The following is a 19686-nucleotide window of genomic DNA, read 5'->3' on the forward strand; positions in this document are numbered from 1 at the left end:
TATAAACCCACTTCACTTCTAATCCTCTACATAAATGCCTCCTAAGGATAGGATATCCAGACTGGATGACTTAAGTATCATCATGGAACCACCATCTGCCAGAATCTGAAAGACCTTTGAGTGTCGCTGTTCATCTGTCTAAGCAGAAAAATTGCCCCTCATCTTCATCTTCTGTATAATGTTATGACACAGTCATAACCAACCATCTCCAAAATTTCTCCTTTGAATATATTTGCCTCTTGTCTTAATTTCTCAGTTTTCCCGTTACCTCATAAATTAGAAATCTATTGCAGAAAAAACTCCCTACAAACCCCGAGTTTAATCACAGCAAAGCTTGCTAGAAATTATCCTGATGCAGAAAGAAAAGCATGTCTGCTAGAAGCAAACAAAGCAAAAAGCCGAGTTTCATGGGTTTATAGAAAAACAAGAGCAAGAGAACAGAGACATAAATATTTGGAAACACCTGCCCCCAGATCAGAACGCAACTCAGATGCATAAGGATTAAGCACTGGGGTTGACTGCTACTTGAGCTGCATTAGTATAGCCACTTAAAACTTTGAGTAGTTCCATCAAAGGCAAGGTTCTCTGTTTGAAGTTAGGCAAATAAGTATTGAGCTGCATCAGCTCCAAGTTGCTATTAGATAAATAACATGCCGCTGTCCACACACTGTTAATAGCACCACTCAAGAGTTTACTGGTATTTTTTTTTCAGAAGACTGAAATGGAAATGGAACTCATTGTACTCTTTTGAAGAGCATTTCCCTCAGTTGCTCAGGTGATGATGAAGCACAGCCAACTCAGTTACACAGGATAACCCAAAGAATGGTAAAGATAATCCAGATGAACAAAGCTAGACCAAAGGTAATGTAAAATATAAAATTATTCAGTGCATTAGCATTGGAAAATTTGTAGACAGATTTCTGTGGGCCAGTTGTGAATAAGAGTGCACAGGGCACATCCTAGCATACATACAACGTACAGTGCAGTACTGAAAGGTGCTGGATGAAGGAAGGGTTTGGTAAACCTCAACCATTCACCTAATGACAGCCAGGCAATGACTGTGTACTGGCCTGGCAGTCATAAGTCTGCATTCCCAACACAATATTATAGGTGATCTAGAAGCAATGGATATGGTTTCTTTCAATAACCTCCATCAGATTCGAGACCTCCTGAGCATAAGTGCAGGATTTTTACAGAGTGAAAATACAGGAGGTGGTATCATTCACTAACAGGGGAGCTACCTGTCCCTTCCCTTATGACATCCACCAGGTCTTCTGTGGCCCTGCCACTTGCCCATTGTTGACTTTAGCTAGTCCCAACACCCAAAGCCCATTGTCCTCCAAGGCTGCAGGACACGTAACTGCATCAGGGCCCACGTGACTCAACAGATAGCCCCTCCATTTCATTCTCCACAGCCATCACTCTAATCCCCTGTCTAAACTACTATGCTTTGGTATTTACTTAGTTTGTTCCATTTTGTCAGTCAGTTAGGGAACTGGGACTTTAGTGTGTTTTGTTTGCTCTTTTTGTGGTTTGTTGGGGTTTTTTTTAAATTTAAAAAAAAAAAAAAAAAAGGAAAGAAGATGGATTTCACTCTTCAGTTACGTATTTCCTAACTACCTGTACCAAGAACAAAGACACAAACCTTTTAAAATCTTTAAAAGGTTTATTTTTTCTTTTGAAGTTTTGGGATTTTCTAGCAGTACTGTTTCCCTTTCTGTGCCAATTAAAATGGCTCTGTTTTATAACTGATAAAGGTGCCTTTAACACGTGTCCACAACAAAGAGCATTGTGTGCTGTTACAATTGTTCAATAAATGCCCAGTCCCAGACAGATGGTGCTTTATCCTCACCCTCTCTTCAAGACAGCATAATGCATTGTCCTGTCAGGGATTAATGGAAGTGCCACTCACAGTAGATGCTAATTCTGGTAGCAACTCTGTTACTACACTACAGGTGCTTCAGCCACTGCTTGCAACTAATGGTTGAAGCAGCCAGTCCACACTGGAGGAAAAGGAGGACATTCAGAAATCAAAGTGAGGAGAACAATGCAAGAATATATGCAGAATGCAACCTCATGGTTAAGGGGAAAGAGACATTTGAAAAGCAAGACCGGGATGATGGAAAGAAAAAAACACAGAGAAACAGTAGAAGAAAAAATGAGGACTGAAGATTAAAGTAGACAAAACAAAGGTAATGAACAAAATGGTAAGTTAAAACGAAAGATCCAACACAACAGAGAAAGTACCTTCTCTCAGTAATGGCCAACACATCACGCCATCAGAAAATCATCACTAGAATGGTGCCCCATAATAGGGAAGAGCAACTGAAACACAGGACAGAGTGATGCCAGGGCAGGTACCTTATTCTACAGTTGGATCTTGCCCCAATATGCACTGCAAGGCATTATTGCCTTACAAAACTACATATGAATGTTTAGCATCTTGAACAGGCATACAGTTGAGTACTGATTATTAATGAAAATAAGTCTCAAAACTGACTCCTGGATACCTACTCCAAATATACCAGGAGAGGTCTGCATAAACACTATAAAAGACAGGCTATTAGGAGATAATTTTTCAGGTCTCTCCTGGACCCTCTCTTTTTTGTTTAGATCAGAGACTTCATATCCAAGACTAATTTGAGATGCTCCCACACATGCATAAAGTGGACTGAGAAGCACCTAGGCTCAAAAGAGCTTGTGCTACAGCATTTTTGTCACATTTTCCTTCTAGTACTGTGTTCATAGACCATGGTCTGTATGTGGCATAGCGGGAGAGAGGAAATCCAAGTACTGGACCTCTCTTTATGAAAAGTCACTGGGGCATGGGAAATCTTTTGTGTTTTAGAGAAGCTCCTACATATTTACATGGATGACAAATCTAGTTAGACACTCCACGGTCATGGAACACAAAACTTCTAATAACTAGCACTATCACGTCACTAATTGGTCAAGGGAATGCAGGCCTTTCACTCTGCATTTCAGAGGAGATTTCTTACGGGAGAAAGGGAAGAGAGGGAAGGAAGAGGCTATTCAGAGATGGTTCTCAAACCTGAAAAGCCAGATCCTGGCAGCAGATGGTAGATGGCAAATGGGAAGATTTTGTGAAAAACTAGGACAGTATAAAAATAGTGGAAAGAAGGAAAGCATTATGACAGCAGGAAGTACTAAAGTTTAAAGACACAGAAGGAAATGCATTTACACTGCCTGTTGCTCCATTAATAGATAAAAATGCAGCAATAGAATAAATGCAAGGGAAATGAAAAAGCAAAAGCAGTCTATCACTAACAAGCTTATGCACCGACAAGCAGCAAGAGTCCAGGTCTTGAAACAGTATATTAGACCATAATGTTTTCAAATTTCTTCTGAGAGTTGGAGAAAGGGGGTATGCTGTTAACTTCTCACAAGTCTCCAGTACTTTATATTAAGAAGCTGTGGTCATTGTAAAAAGCAGATGAACTATTAAACAAGAAAACTACCTCTGGTTCGCAAAGTCAATGAGCTGTAAATCACAGGAAGGTAACAGGATAAAACAGGAAATTAAAAGTTTATACTTCTGCCATTCTTGTGCTCTTACTTGTCAGGGGAGCCACTGCTATCAGACAGTAGGAATGGACTAGATGGGCTAGATACATCTTTGATCTGACACGTCTGTCCATTTTTATGGCTTTCTTTATAACTTACTTTACTAAGAAATGACATGTCAAGGAGACGGAAGAGAATTTATTAATGATGGTATGTTTGTCAGCCACTATACTGGACTAAAAAGATCTTGGCTGGAGCCAAGGACAATGCAGTTGATACCTAACTAGTCACTCTACATTCCAAACAAACATACTTCAGTAACCCACTTCCAGGCTTAGATCTCCTTACATCTCCATTTGCAACAGTCCTTACTGTTCCCTATCTGGACCTTTCTTGAATAATACTTATTGTATTGTCCAGAAATTTCGCTGATTGTGTGTGTAACTGCTTACAAATTGAATGCCAGAAGAAAATAGGTATTTATTTCTTTTGTGGTCCAAAATAATATTCCCAATTCAGAGCTACAGGATGAACTTTCTCCTCTCAGTTACAGTCTCTCATTTTTTTCCATTCCTTGTGCAACTCTGCCAGTGTAATTACCACCTCATTTGCAGTATGCCTCTGGATTTCAGTACCAATGCAACCATATGTTAATGTACTCTAGAGGGATATTTATACCACCTAGCTCTAAGCACCTAAGTTGGTCAAGTTATTAACCAGTTACTCCCTGCAAATTCCCTCTTTAGTCCATAGGGAAAGATCAGATCCTTCAGTCTCCTTCAGGGCAAGCATATTATCGTAACCTGCGACTCTTACTATTCAAGCCATGAGGTTTTTACATGTAGAAGCTCCTAGCTGCAATAAATTCCTTACTGTGCTACCAAACTGACTTTAGTGGTAACCCAAGATAATGTGGGTTCAAACCTTTAAAGCCTAAAATACACTCTCCTCTGCTCCAAAGGTGCTGTCCTATAAGAGTCATAAGGGATCAGCTCATCTTCACAAAACCCATATATCGCCCTTAAGCCCATACATAATTTTCCACAGGTGAGGCTCTATGGAGTTGTGTGAATAAATTGCAAAATATTTGCAATAGTTCCATTTGATTGAGCAAGTTTCATTTTACCAAAAACTCAACACAGGCTCAACTTCTGCCAGCCCCAACTAAATCAACTAAATGAACAAGCACTTGATGTCTAGGGGTGAACAACATCTGAGCAAGATCAAAGTTTCATTTATATAAAGTAATTTTTCTCCACCACAACTGTGCTAAAACACAGCTTACCAGCTAGTCTTTAGTCTCATTTTTAATATGCTATTAGTATCTATAAAGCAGATCTTACCTTGATCTTCCGAAGAGACCGGTGACCTGGAATAAAACAACAAAGTCCAGTCAATCTTTGGTATGAAAAGGCCACAAATAAGGTTCAGTGTCACTGTGGGGAGTGGGATATGGAAGAATTTGAAGGTTTTATTCTTAGGTTTTATTTTTATTCCTTAGAAGAGGGCTGGAAAGAGCTGAAAAGGGCAAAGATCTATTCTAGCAGCAGGTTCTGCAGACCAGTGTGGCCATATGGGGTCATGTCCATAAGGCAGCTGTCAGCTCCACTGTTAAGCAGTCATGACAAGACTTTCTGTAGGTACTTGGCAAAAAATGTATCTACTACTGTTACTGTTGGAAATAGCTGACATCGTTGCTGGTGAGAAAATCCTGATCCTCCAGTGATTATTGAAGGGACCATTAATTAAGTGTGGGCCAGGAGAAATCCTCACAGCTAGGGGTGGTTGAGGAAATTACAGCTTCACGGGAACTCACGGCCATTAAAGTGGCCATTTTTCTTACCACGAGTCAATGCAGTGGCTAGCATTAAACACTAGTCATAATTGATAACACTTCGCACCATCTTCACAAAAGCAACATAAACAGACAAAAGGTCTGGACAGGTGCAAGTACAGTAAAAAGCAATATAACAGCAGCAACGCAAGAGTTACAGGATACCCTAACCAGTAGCTTAAGCTTCTGATAATACTCCAAGGGAGTGAGGGGTTATAAAACATGAGGGACATCTCAGTGCCCCTGCTGATAAACAGAAGCACCCCACTGAATTCCAGGGATTTGTGTCACAGCCGCCATGGCTAAGGAGCAGACTCTTCATCATTTTGGTCAGCATCCACAACAAAGGAACATAAAGAGGTGTGGAGTATTTGCCCTCCATTTTTCGCTTTGCTGCAGTAGCTTGGCTTAGCAAAACTGGGGCTAACTGTAGAGCCAAATCTGGGATGTACCTTGGTTATTTAGACCAGATTGACAACACATAGTGGATTGGACCACTGCCTCAGCACCTCCCCAGCTAAGATTTTCAACTGCATATATAGCCTTCCTAGCCAGGTAACAAGGAGTTTGTTCCTGTGGTGAAAGGGACAACCCATGCTTCCTTTCCAAGACAGATTTAATTTTGAACCAATGTACAAAAATAACAAATTACTAAAGATTTTAAAATGTTAGTTTGCCAGCGAACAGATCAAAGCTGACATAAGAAAAGCAGCCACAGAGGGATGAAAGGAAGAGAAGTAACAAAGGGGAAAAGAGCACATGTATATTTAACTGAGTCAGCAGGGGCTGAGGGTTGGAGGAGGGAAAAGAAGGGTTAGAAACCTTGGATTTAGAGGAATAAAGGAGCTGAGGAAGGAGTCATGATCTCATTCCATAACAGGGGTTGAAAATGAAGGTTGAGGGATTACAGGACACCACAAGCAGATATGCAAATATGTAGATGCAAACAGGAAAGATGGAAAGAAAAGAAGGAAACTTTCCTATGGTATGCAAATTTTAATTTTTTTAAAAAAGAGAGCAATTCGCAAAGAAAGAGAGGAAAGAGTTATAGCACAGCTGGAGCAATGGTCACCGTGACAGGAAAAAATGTGATTGCCTAATTAAGATTCTGACTGCAAGAAACCAATGTGTCTTGTATGGATCAAAATTCATTAATCCTCTACTCCCATTAAATCCTCTGATTGCTGCTGAACATCCTAGGCATGTATCCTGCTCTGCTGCCAACCCTTGCACTTTAGCCATGTCCGTGGAAATACAGTAGGAATGGAGGTAACCCAGAGGATTAGCAGGCATCACTTGGACTCTGTCCCATTGCTTTGACCAGTTAGTTACAGGCTTTCCTCCACAACCCCCAGCAGAAGCCCTTCTGAAGGTCAAAACTCAACATGCAGTGTTTCCCACGAGGTAAATCAGTGCAGAATGGACCATATCAAGAGGTGCAAATTTTTAGGTATTTAAAACATTTGTACATGCAGGAGTCATGCCAGATACCTTAGCTCAAGTATCCTGACTCTCCATCCATTGCTAATGCAGTATCTCACAACATCAGTAGAATTTATTCCTCTGTTTTGTTTCTTAATTGCACAGTTTCATCACCTTTCAGATCTTTATTTGAAACAATAAAATCAACAGTACAGATTATCCTATAATTTGGCTCTTCTTTATGCCTGGCAGAACAGATGTTATTGGTTCCTTAAAGCATCAACAACAGGAGAGACACTATTACAATACCACCTCCTTTTCAATTAAAACATTGAAGGGAGGGATGAAAAATATGTTTGTGCATATTTAGGATGCCCAAAATTGTTATGCATTTTTCAAAATACTACTGCCACGTACCTTTGTTGCTATGTTGCACACCTTGAACACAGTGGTAGAATAGTAAGAAATCTAACCAGTACTATTGTTGCTACTAGCAGTGTTTTCACTTGAAAGGCTTCATCAAGCATCTTTTGGAACTGTGTAGCCTGGTATCCTAAGAAAATAAGGTTTGTATAATCACAGCATCTTGATGTGTATGTATGCACCTCTCTGCCTCGCCCTAATAAAGTTTGATCTTGTTGGTTCACTTCACCCATCATTAACAGAGGTGTTAGAGATCCAATTCCTTCTTTCACAAGGAAATGCAATAGAATAAGCTCAAACTTTCTGACATAGCCGCAAAGCCACAAAGGGAGTTTTTTAATACCTCAGCCACAGAAAAGCCTTGAGAGCTTCCACCATTGGAAATAACAAAGGTTTGACCCCAATAAACTAGGCTTTCTTTGTTCCACTACTGGCAGAAAGTATATTGACAAAGAGTGGAGAGGACTTCAACATCTTCCTACAATTTTAGGCCATATGTTTTAGCAGGGGGAGGAATCTTCCAAACCATTCAAGTACTGGCTTAACTACACCAAAGGGAGTCTTGCTTGTAACTATAATGTAAGGAAGTGAGGCTGCTGAAAAGTCCACACTAATAGTGTCAGGCATTTTATGCATTGTCTGGTCTACCCCATGCTTATAACAGGCTCTAAGGGAGGAAAGAAAGAAAGTCTAATGACCTGCTCTGAACCACATATGCTCACTCCACAGCCACAGGGGACTTTCCTGACAGCAGAAAAATCCAGTGGATGCTCATATTTCCGGTCACACATCTTTCTCTCAGGTCTGTAAGAAGTGTGAGGGATATACTGTGGCAGCACCAGTCACCAGACGGGTGTCCTGAGAAGGGAGGATTCTCAGCTGCTAATATCCACACAGTAACCATCTATCTAGCACCTGTCAGCTGCCCTCCTAGTACGATTCTGGCTGTGTGTTTGACTGTCATAAAGAAGGAAGTTATCATTCTCACAACCTCCATGCCTTAAAAAAAGTAGAGACAAGTCAGAGATACTTCAGAAGAACTAATATGCTGTCAAGATTTGTGGTCCCACCTGGGTCAAAACACTTTGCCAAACGATATCTTGAAGAGATTTTCATTTGGTTAAACAAAACAAACCAAACCCCCAAAACCTTCAGGAAAAGGTTCAGGCACTGCAATATCCTGTTCTTGGCCATTTCAGAATGGAATAGTTTATTTTTTGTATCAACTGTTAGTTTTTTTCTGTTTTTATCTTGGTGTAAAATTACCTTGTAGAAAGAAAGGCTTATCACCTCCCCACCTCCTCAAGAGAGTAAAGACAGGCCAGATTGTCTATGACTGGCTACATTTCCAGAATCATGAGATTAAATTAGCTCTTCTACCAACAATGCTCTTTTCCCATGCATACATGTGAAAGAGAAGCCAAATTTCAAATATTTTCACCAAAGGCATTAATCTGACTTTTCTCCTGCCCTGGTTTGACACATGCTTTATGAAGAGCTATTGTGGTAGTGACTAGTTAAGGGGAAGACAAATATTACTATGATGATAGGGAAGCGGATCAGAAGAGAGGACGAGGGAAAGTACGTTTTCACCTCTGTTTACTTTCCATGCTGTTTGTACCCCTTCTTTCACTATACATCCTGCAGTAGTGTTCTCCTCCTGTTGCAGAGTGGCAAGCTCTACTCAGAAGAGACAACAGCACTTGCAAGCCTCAGTCTGCAAGGGGAAGCTGTACATTACCTGTTCCACCAGTCCCCACACAAGCAAAGCAGTTCCTTTTGTGCTTAAGACAAAAGGCACAAGGATCTCTCAGGAAAGGAAGTACACATCTTCAGAAATGCATTAAAAAAAAGCCTGAATAATAATGCAAAAAGCCCCTAGTCATACATTCACTAGATGCTTCCCGCAAACTGGACTTATGATACTGAAGGCATGAGACATGCCCACCTAAAACACCACTGTGCCTCCGAGTTAATGGTCTGATCCAAAGTTCACTGGAATTTTTCCACTCACTCTTACAGGCTTTGGATCAATTGCTGGCAAAAATCTAATCCCCAGTACAGCCAAGACAGCCTTCAGTATCATACAAGCCTTCCCCAAACAGCCAAACGCTCACAGCTGTTTCCAAGTGCACTCTCCAACGTGCAAGCACTAGATTTATTCAGCACTGGAAGGGCGGAATGGGGAATATTCATTTCCAAGGAGGGAAGGGCAGGGACTGTCACAATTTTGAGCCTAGTCAACTGAGGCTTACAAACCTAGAGAAATACAGCCAGCCTCCAGCAGATGAATTCTAACAAAATTTCAGCAAATGGGTACATTATTCATGAAGACAAAAGTCTCTGGAGAAACAAACCCAGAGCTGATGTAAAGCAGCTATTTTAATCAATAAACCTGTAGCAGAAACCATCTGCACCAGGACTATTTAAAACCAGCTATTTACAATTTAAAGGCCAAATAACAATCTGTGTGCAGCAATTCTGCTGGTTTTTATGGCCATTCCTCTTTTTCCCTGCTTAAGCAATGCATTTCTGCAAACTTTCTAATTCAGTCTGAAAATAACTGCCTGTGATGAGGGGAGAGAAACAGCTTTTAAACACATTCCTTATCATTTTGTGCGTACATGTCTTCAGAACTGAAAGTGGTATCCCTGTTGGGATTTATTCATATATTCTCTGATTATAATTGAGAAAATTTTTAGCACATAAAGTATTTTTAAAATAAAGGTGAGGAAACCCCCTCATTCAACAATCTGCATGAACACCTCTGGGACTGGTGGCTTCTCTGCAGTCCCAGCTGAAGACAGTTCCTCATCTCTTACTGGCACAAAGTCAGAACTGCTTGCTTTCCTGGTGTCTCAGCATCTCCTACTTGGAGGTGCCCAATAAGAGTTAAAGATATTGCTCAGTCTAGGCACCACAATTTTCTGCCATGGCACTTGAAAAATAAAAGCCTAAAAATTAGGGCTACTAAGATGATTAGGGGGCTGGAGCATCTCTCCTACCAAGAAAAGCTGAGAGACCTGGGGCTCTTTAGCCTGGAGAAGACTGAGCAGGGACCTTATCAATGCTGATAAATATCTAAAGGGTGGGTGTCAAGAGGATGGGCCAGGCTCTTTTCAGTGGTGCCCAGTGACAGGACAAGGGGCAATGGGCACAAACTGGAGCACAGGAAGTTCCGCCTGAACATGAGGAAAAATTGCTTTACATTGAGGGTGACTGAGCACTGGAACAGGCTGCCCAGGGACGTTGTGGAGTCTCCCTCTCTGGAGATATTCAAAACCTGCCTGGATGCAGTCCTGTGCAACCTGCTCTGGGTGAACCTGCTTTAGCAGGGGGGTTGGACTAGCTGATCTCCAGAGGTCCCTTCCAACCTCTACCATTCTGTGATTCTGTAATTATTGAGAGCTTCCCCACACTTCCACTTTGACTGTATATATGCCCAATTCAGTGACCTTGCCAGGCTGGAGAAGTGGGCTAGCAGCAACCTAGCAAGTACAACAAAGGCAAATGCAAATTCCTACACCTCAGGAGGAATAAAGCCATGCAACAAGACAAGCTCAGGGCCTACCCCCTGGAACACAGCTTTGCAGAAAATGATGCAGGGTGTTAGCGGAGTACAAGTTGAACATCAACCAGCAGAGATCCCTGCAACAGTGAAGGCAAATGGCATACCAGGCTGTATTTGCAAGAGCACAGCCATGAAGTAGATGGAAGTAATTTCTACTCTCTACTTGTGAGACTCGAGAACAAGACAGACATTGAGAAACTGGACTGAGTTTCACAAAGAGCCATGGAGGTGGTGAGTGCATATGAGGAAAGGCACATGAGGAGAGGCTGAGGGAGCTGGGTTCATTCAGTAAGAAGAGAAGGCTCAGAGAAAATCTTATTGCTGCCTTCAGCTAATGGAAAGGTATAAAGAAAGTAGAACCAGAGAAAGAGTAAGAGGAGAAGCAACAGTCACAAGTTGGGTCATGAGAAATTCAGATAGGATATTAGGAAAAACTTTTTCACCACGTGGATGATCAAACAGTGGAACAGGATGTACAGAGAGGTTATTGAATCTCCAGCTTTGCAGATATTCTAAACTCATCTGGACAAGGCTCTGAATAACTTCATCTAACTAGACCTATTTTGAACAGGGGTTTGGATTAGATGACCTTCAGAGGTCCTCCTCAACTTAAATTTTTCTGAAATTCTGTGAGTCTCTCTGCAAAGCTTTCTGCTTTTACTATCCCAGCTTTCCTGTCATTCTTTCCTCTCAAATATTTCTCATAGACAATGGCCATACTGTCTCACACATGTGGGAAAATGCTGACCAGCAATGCCCCCTGAATCTAAAAAAATTCCATTCAAGTTATTTATTATTTTGCAGAAATCTGTTTGGATACATCCTGTTAATCTGTAACAACAATCTGGAGAGCCTAATTTTTTTCTAATTTTGCTAAAAGCAAAGATCACTACTTTTTCTAGCATCTCTGTAACTTCCTTCTTCATCCTCAGTCTCTACCTGCACATACCCATTGCCTCAGGCTGTTCACAAGCAGTCCAACATACAAGAATGTTGTTTGGGGTTTCTCAGGAAAACAAGGGCAGCTCAGATGTATTCCTCACTGTGTCTCAGGCATGTCTGTGCCCCTTATATTGTTCCACATCTTTTCTCATTACTGTCTAACTTCTTATCTCTTTACCATCTCTCTGTCCACTGTACAACGCATTGAATGAAGGCTTGGAACACGACCATACAGCTATACCTGAAGTTGTACTGACACCCAGAGGAGTTGCCTGGGAATTGCTGCTTAACAAGGAAATAAAAGATTTTATTGCCAAATCAGATGTAAACCCAAACATGCTTAATTAACCTTGATTTAAAAAAGAAGTAAAAGACGACGAGAGAGAGAAGTTGTAAAATTATCATCTTGAAAAAAAATAGTTCTACCTTGGAATCAAGGTCAAAACATGACCTAAGAAAGCTGGCTTGTTATTTCCTTGAAAAAGAAGGTATTTCCAAATGACCAGCAGGATCATTGTAAGGTGATTGTGGGTTGTTTGTTGCTTCTTTTTTTTCAGTACTTGGCCTCTCCTTCTCTTATTACTACGTCACACCAAAATATCTCAGGGGAATGTAAGACATTAATTTTGTAGAGCGCTTGATCCAAGCTTCTTTGAAATGCTATTCTTCCATTTCCAGATTTGAATTAAATCTTCAAAATCCTCACTGACCTACCTGTCAATTGCTTGATGATTTTTTTTTTTCTGGGGAGAGGAGGGGCAAAAGGCAAAGGAAAGGCAGTAGCTGACGTGGCTCTAACCCTAAAAGAAAGCATGAAGCATGCAAATCTAGCCACACTGTGTAACACTTTGACTAAACAACAGACTGGATGTCAAAGGACTGGATGCTGCTTGAAACAGCTCTTTATAATAAAGATCTGGGACAGGCACTAAAGGGGCTGAGTGTACACACTGCCTTAATATCCCACACGAAAAGCAAGAAAAGATGTTAGGTGCCACAAGTAACAAATCATCCGAACTCTTTTCTCAACAACAGATCAGTGTACTTCTACTTCTTCCAGAAAAAGATTAACCCAGAGGTCATTTTGCTATGACTTTAACTTTTTATTTAACCCAGAAAAAGGAATTATTTCAGTAACCACAAAGCCGTGACAGTCACACTGCAAGCACATCAAGTATACTGCGATTCAGAAGTCACCTTCCCACTTGGATCTCAGGCTGGACGGACATGAAGCACATCAGCTGCTTGGTATCTCAAGACACCATCCAAATAATCTTAGGCCAGTTTGGGTTTTTAAACAATCTAAAAGCTACCCTAAGTGGCATGTTTGTCACCACAAAGCAAATCAGTGACTCTTGATAAATAGGTGTTAGTGGTTTTGGGAGCAGAGAAACTGAAACACAGGAATCCCTCAGAAACAGATTCTTGCAATTATGGTCATTAATACATGGCCTGATTTTCACAAGCACTAAGCATGAAGCAACCCTCACTTGCTTGCCATCTTTAAGTAAAAATAAAAAACACCTCAGTTAATGTGCATGACACGTAGGTCCTAGGCAGAGTAGAATTGCTGAGCCCTTTAAACTCCTGCTATAGAGTAATTAATTGGAGAATAAAACTTGTGATGGGAGTTTCAGATATGGTTTTCTGCTGCACTTTTAGACGCTTGGCACAGAAACAAGAATCTAGGAGTCAGGGTTACACTGGCTCCAAGCCACCTCTGGCTCTCTGATTTCAGCTCTTGGCCTAACTTAGCCAGGTCCATCTGTCCCTGCTTGCCCATGGGCATCAACACTGCCAGGAACCTCAGCAAGGCTATGTGTTACAGCCCCGCTCTTCATGTATTTCCCTCCCATGCACACACCTCTGTGCCAGAACTGCTAAATGCTCGCTCAGTCTCTGCTACTGAGACAAAGCTGTGGGGTTTAGTGCTCCTTTCCCAGTGCACAGGAGCAGCAGGCAAGCAGGAACAACTTTTCTCCCTCCCCATTTGAATGCTTTTAAGATTTCAGAAGTTTCATCTCTCACATGAGAAACCCTTTGGCAGGCATTTTAAGAACAGACAGCACCTTCTACAGCCCCTGCAGCCAGGCGACTAGGACAGGCATCCTAGGACACGGTAGAGCAAGCGCAGCTCCCTGCAGAGCAGCCATGCTAAGATGCACAGACTGGGGAATGGGCTCCCTGTCCCTCAGCAGTTCCCAGGTGAACTGGAAAATTTCTCTCCAACCCAAGCACACTAAACCCAGCCCACATTCACACGTACTTTCTGTTTCAAGTAGCATTTTCCAGAAGAAATAAACCTCTTCCATGCACGCCTTCACCTAGCAAAACCAGCTCACCAATATATTTTTCAAGCAGCCCTAGTAAAAAACATCATTTTTTGTTCAAGGTGTCAAGTGAAGGCTCATGTAAAAATATTGCTCCCAGCCTCATCCAAATACTCTGAACTTTGTGGGTCTAAAACACCAAGTTGCAAACCTCAAAAGATGACCTATTTTCACATGACTGTGCTTTGTCTCTAGCTTTTTGTTGCATAGTATTTTGACACTTTCTAGTTTCCAGCCACAGCTGAAATCCAAACATGCAGATATCTGAAGAATTAGAGAAAGTTAGGAAAGGTTTGACTTTTTGGACTTAAATACTATCAATTTAGGCAAGATAGTACTTCCATGTGATACTCTAGAGCAGCTATTTTATCAAACTACATTTCTATTCTCTCTGCAAGCCTGTTAAACCAGAACTTAGGAATATGAACAGGGTATCAATAAATACAATCTGAATGCATATTATGAGACATCCTAATGTGAAAGCTTGGACACACTATGTATTCCAGTGTGTGTGTTACATATGTACAGGACTGTGTTTCGTACCCGTGCCCTGAAGCTTATTAGTTTTGGCTTTGATGAGACAGCCTGGTACCGAGTGAGAGCACATTAAGAACCAGTCTCCTCTCTGAGCAGATGGCAGCTCCTTATGGCAGGGACAGAGCACATGGACACAGGCTTGCTGTTCCTGTGCAATGCTCAGAAAACTAGGGCCAGGATGTTTTTTCCTGTCTGTCTTCAACTCTTACAAATAAGTAACAAGTACACACAAATACAGACATACCTATTACCTAAAACTAAAAGCTTCACTTCTTTTCCAACTTTTATTGGACTGGAAGCCTGCCGTGCTGGAGGATATTCACCTTGTATTTATAACAGTGCTTAAAGCAACCCCAGAAGAATATAGGCTGTCAGTCAACCTGTATCACACTAATAAACACAGCTAGCTCCAGTGTCTTTAATGTCACTGGGGGCCACGGGTCTGCTATTTCCACTCCGTAAAGCTGAAGAGAAGGATATTCACGTTCTACAGTGGTATCATCAGCTCCACTCTCAACTCTCCCCTTCTCTTGCCAGATGCAGTTACCACATGTCTGATACTTGCAGGAAAGCAGTAGGCCCTAAAGATCAAATTACCAGATATCATTTTCTTTTACCCAGCCAAACATAAAACAGGGGTACAACAAGTGACTCTCTTGATATGTTCCCCTGCCTTCTTTGCTGTAAAGCTGCTTTACTTCTCAGTACAAATTCTGCTTCTTAATCCAAGGGCCAAAGTAAGCAAGCAAGGATGGAAGCAAAGGGGAATAAAAGGATAAAGAAATAGTTGAAACAAGAAAAGGAAAAAAAGAAAGAACTCTACTGCTTCAGCCTTGGCTATCAGCCAGAAAGTGGAAAGCAGACATATAGCTGTTACGATAAACCACTTAAAGAAAACCAAGGTGCCCAGCTATCTGTACTCTGTCAACATCAACGTTATCCTTTAAACACACGCCAACATAAACACTTCCACTACACATGGAAAACTCTTTTTCATTCCCTTATCTACTGGAACCATTCAGAAAGCATTTTTAAGCTGGGTGGTAGTTGACTTCTTCAACATCCAGGTAGGAAGGTCCCTTTGTCAAGCACATGCGTATTCTGTTGCTTGAAATCACCCCAAGGAGAAGAGGAGAGCTTGACTGCTTACATTTCCCTTTTGGAAAGCAGGTTGCCAGTCAAGAAGCAAGATCTCTCTAAAGAAACCAATTTGTAGTCTCATGGTGTGTAGGAATGTTTTGTATGTCACTGTCTGCCAAAATAATTTGTCAGCAAGGTGAATATCCTCAGCTGTGCATCAGGTGTTGAGACACTGCAATAATCATTAAGAGCCCTCATTCTGAGGGCTCAGGAGCAGGTGGGTGGGGAAAGGGGAAGCTAAATTCCCACACTATCCACTTTGGGGAGCTACATTCTGAATAGTAACATTATTTGGTAATAAGTATTGATGAGAAAAAAAAAACATCCTACAAGATGCAGTACAGGATGTACTCTATTTCCGCCACATATTGAAGGGGCAGAAATGCAAACCCACCTCGTCAGATGTGCCTACTGTTGTTAAAACCCCTTAGCAATTCGGCACCTCGACAGCAAAGGCTGGAGACTTAACTCTGCAAGAAAACAAACACTATTTGCACTGCACTCACACACACAAACAAGGCCATACACATGCAAATCTAAACCAAATTCTGATTTCTTCCTTTTCCAATTATGGTTAACAAGAGCAGAAGCAAAAGACAGTGTCTTAAAACTCAGTATTACTGGGAGAGAGGTTGCCAGGATGATGTGTAAGTGCCAAATACTAATGACTGTTGCAGAAATTTTAAAAAGTAAAAATCATTATTTTTTCTACACCCTAGTTCTCTGTAGACAAGGTCAGACTTTGGCAGTAGTGATATAAAAATTCTATTAATTAAGAGGGGAAGAGGTGATTAAACAAGGTTTTCCATTTATTCAATCACTTAAAGGTGACACCAGAAACTGCTGAAAGTTCACCTTAAACAGTTTCCAGAACCAACTGATTCTTGCTGTTTGCAAAGGTCCCTCAGGTCTGGTGGGTGCAATCACTGTAGAGCCATGGCTCGTTCCTCGACATAGCAGGGACTGTATGTGGTAACACTTTCCCTAGTCCTGCTTCCATATCTTCAGACATCAGAGCAAAATGCCAAGACCTTCCCATGCCTGAACCATTCCCAAGATGGTAACGACATGGCTGAAGTAATGCAAAGCCTCTTGAATCTTGAGATGAGAACATCTGTTCTCATGTTTACCTCACCTACATAGTAGGTACGTGATACACTCAGGATGCACCACAAACATATCTCATGAGGGCCAGTTTTTGAAAAGATACTTGGAAAAGATAATTAAAAGATATCTGCCAACATGCCCATCCATCCCCTGTGATTTTAGCATTGTTTTCCTCTAAGATACGTTCCCTTCTTCTGCAGTGGAATCAAGGTGTGTCTGCTAATCAGACACATCCAGGAGTTCCTTTGGGCTATGACAGGGATTATCATCACTAGAAGTAGAGACATTGCTTGGGGAAAGTGGACATGGATTAAGCGACAATGTGGGAGAGGCTCAAAACTAACTTGTGAATTAATGTTTGTCTGGGTAAAAGTCTTCTTTCCAGTTTCAAGACAAATCATTTGACAAGTTCATGTAGAAGCAGCTCCAGAAGGAAAAAGGAAACTTCTAGAAAAATTGTAAAAGCTGGACACTCAAATTAGCATCCAAACAGTAACAGATACCAGCAGCAGTAGCTGTCCTTAAACTTTTGAAATCCCACAGGCTGCAAAGCAGCACTGGACACTAAACTAGATTTTTCTTTGCTGTCAATCTGGAAAGCGTATGAATTTGACTGGGAAGTATTTCTGTCTGCAGCGCTACAGTCTCCAGATTGTTCTTGTATTCAATGATTGTACCACAAAATAAAAATAACTATCCTCTTTTTGAGTAGCTCTGTACTGAACTGAAAATACAGAGAAAATAAGAGATTCGAACTATTTCTGGAAGGGTTTGATTTTAAAAACACAGGGACCTCACACAGAAAACCCGCTCCTTTTTGACAGCCAAATTCCACCATTTTTAAAAGCCTTCCTATTGTTTGTCAGGCTGAATTTTTTTTTCTGGATGGCAAGAAATGAAGCTTCAAAACAAATTATTCAAGCAATGCCAACATTCTGGTAGATTTTCATTATTAATTGTAAGTTTTTAAGGGAAGGAGAAAGGGCAGAAATACATCTTTTCAGAACTGCAGGCATCTATCTTCAAGGCAGAATTCCAAATGAAACCAATAATTATTCCTTTTTTTCCCCACTGAAAATCTCCAAAAACAATGAAGGTGGCTAAAATCTTGAAGTATATGGAGAGAATTAATATTCACAACAGGAACATAAAGTACCTTAAGTTCATTATTTATCATGTCTGGGCATTAGAGAGTAAAAAAAAATAAATTAACAAGTGCCTTCATAGAATCACAGAATGTTAGCGGTTGGAAGGGACCTTGAAGATCATCTAGTCCAACCCCCCTGCCACAGCAGGACCACCTAGAGTAGGTCACACAGGAACGTGTCCAGGAGGGTTTTGAATGTCTCCAGAGAAGGAGACTCCACAACCTCTCTGGGCAGCCTGTTCCAGTGCTCTGCCACCCTCACAGGGAAAAAGTTTTTCCTTACGTTAATGTGGAACCTCCTATGCTCCAGCTTGCACCCATTGCCCCTTGTCCTATCATTGGACATCACTGAGAAGAGCCCGTCTCCATCCTCCTGACACTCACCCTTTACGTATTTATAAACATTAATGAGGTCACCCCTCAGTCTCCTCTTCTCCAAGCTAAAAAGACCCAGCTCCCTCAGCCTTTCATCATAAGGGAGATGTTCCACCCCCTTAATCATCTTTGTGGCTCTTGCTGGACTCTTTCAAGCACTTCCCTGTCCTTCTTGGACTGAGGGGCCCAGAACTGGACACAATATTCCAGACATGGTCTCACCAGGGCACAGCAGAGGGGGAGGAGAACCTCTCTCGACATACTGACCACACCCCTTCTGATACACCCCAGGATGCCATTGGCCTTCCTGGCCACGAGGGCACATGGCTGGCTCATGGTCATCCTGCTGTCCACCAGGACCCCCTTTCCCCTACGCTACTCTCTAAAGGGTCAGTCCCCAACCTATACTGGTACATGGGGTTGTTCTTTCTCAGATGAAAGACTCTACACTTGCCCTTGTATTTCACTGAATTTCTCCCCACACAGCTCTCCAGCCTGTCCAGGTCTCTCTGAACGGCAGCCCAGCCTTCTGGTGTGTCAGCCACTCCTCCCAGTTTTTGTGTCATCAGCGAACTTGCTGACAGTGCACTCTGTTCCCTCATCCAGGTCATTGATGAATATATTGACTAGTACTGGTCCCAGTACCGACCGCTGAGGGACTCCACTAGATACAGGCCTCCCACTAGACTCTGTCCCATTGACCACAACTCACTGACTTCTTTCCTTCAACCAATTGACAATCTACCTCACTACCCGATCATCTAGACCACAATTCCTCAGTTTAGCTGCAAGGATGCTGTGGGAGACAGTGTCAAATGCTTTACTGAAACCAAGATAAACCACATCCACTGCACTATCATTATCTATCTACTTGGTTATGTCTTTATAAAAGGCTATCAGGTTGGTCAAACATGACTTCCCCCTGTTGAAGCCATGTTGACTGCTCCTAATGACCCTCTTATCCTTGATACACCTACAGACAGCACTGAGGATAAGTTGTTCCAACACTTTTCCAGGGATGGAGATGAGGCTGACTGGTCTGTAGGTACCCAGGACCTCCTTCTTGCACTTTTTGAAGACTGGAGTGACTTTTGCTTTCCTCCAGTCCTCAGGTCTAGCAAACTTCCGCCAGCTCCCTCAGCACCTGCGGGTGCATCCCATCAGAGCCCATGGATTTATGTATGTCCAGCTTGCTTAACTGATCCCTAACTCAGTATTCATCAACGAAGGGCAACTCCTCCTGTATCCCGACTTCCTCTGGGGCCTCAGGGGTCTGGGGCTCCTGAGGACAGTCTCCAGCAATATAGACAGAGGCAAAGAAGGCATTCCATAA

At 41.8% G+C, this 19686-nt stretch overlaps 1 protein-coding gene across 4 annotated transcripts in view; it reads right to left on the reverse strand.

The window, feature by feature from the left end:
• The window catches only part of DGKI (diacylglycerol kinase iota), a 215022-nt gene that overhangs the window by 23561 nt on the left and 171775 nt on the right, over window positions 1-19686 (reverse strand). For all 4 annotated transcript variants that reach the window (XM_086467794.1, XM_086467820.1, XM_086467811.1 and 1 more), the window contains one exon: window positions 4869-4894. In XM_086467794.1, the coding sequence (XP_086323920.1) occupies window positions 4869-4894 (26 nt within the window). The remainder of the gene's footprint in view (window positions 1-4868; window positions 4895-19686) is intronic.

This window comes from Leptosomus discolor, chromosome 1 (genome assembly GCF_034619465.1).
Source record: "Leptosomus discolor isolate bLepDis1 chromosome 1, bLepDis1.hap2, whole genome shotgun sequence".
Classification (NCBI taxonomy): Eukaryota; Metazoa; Chordata; class Aves; order Leptosomiformes; family Leptosomidae; genus Leptosomus; species Leptosomus discolor.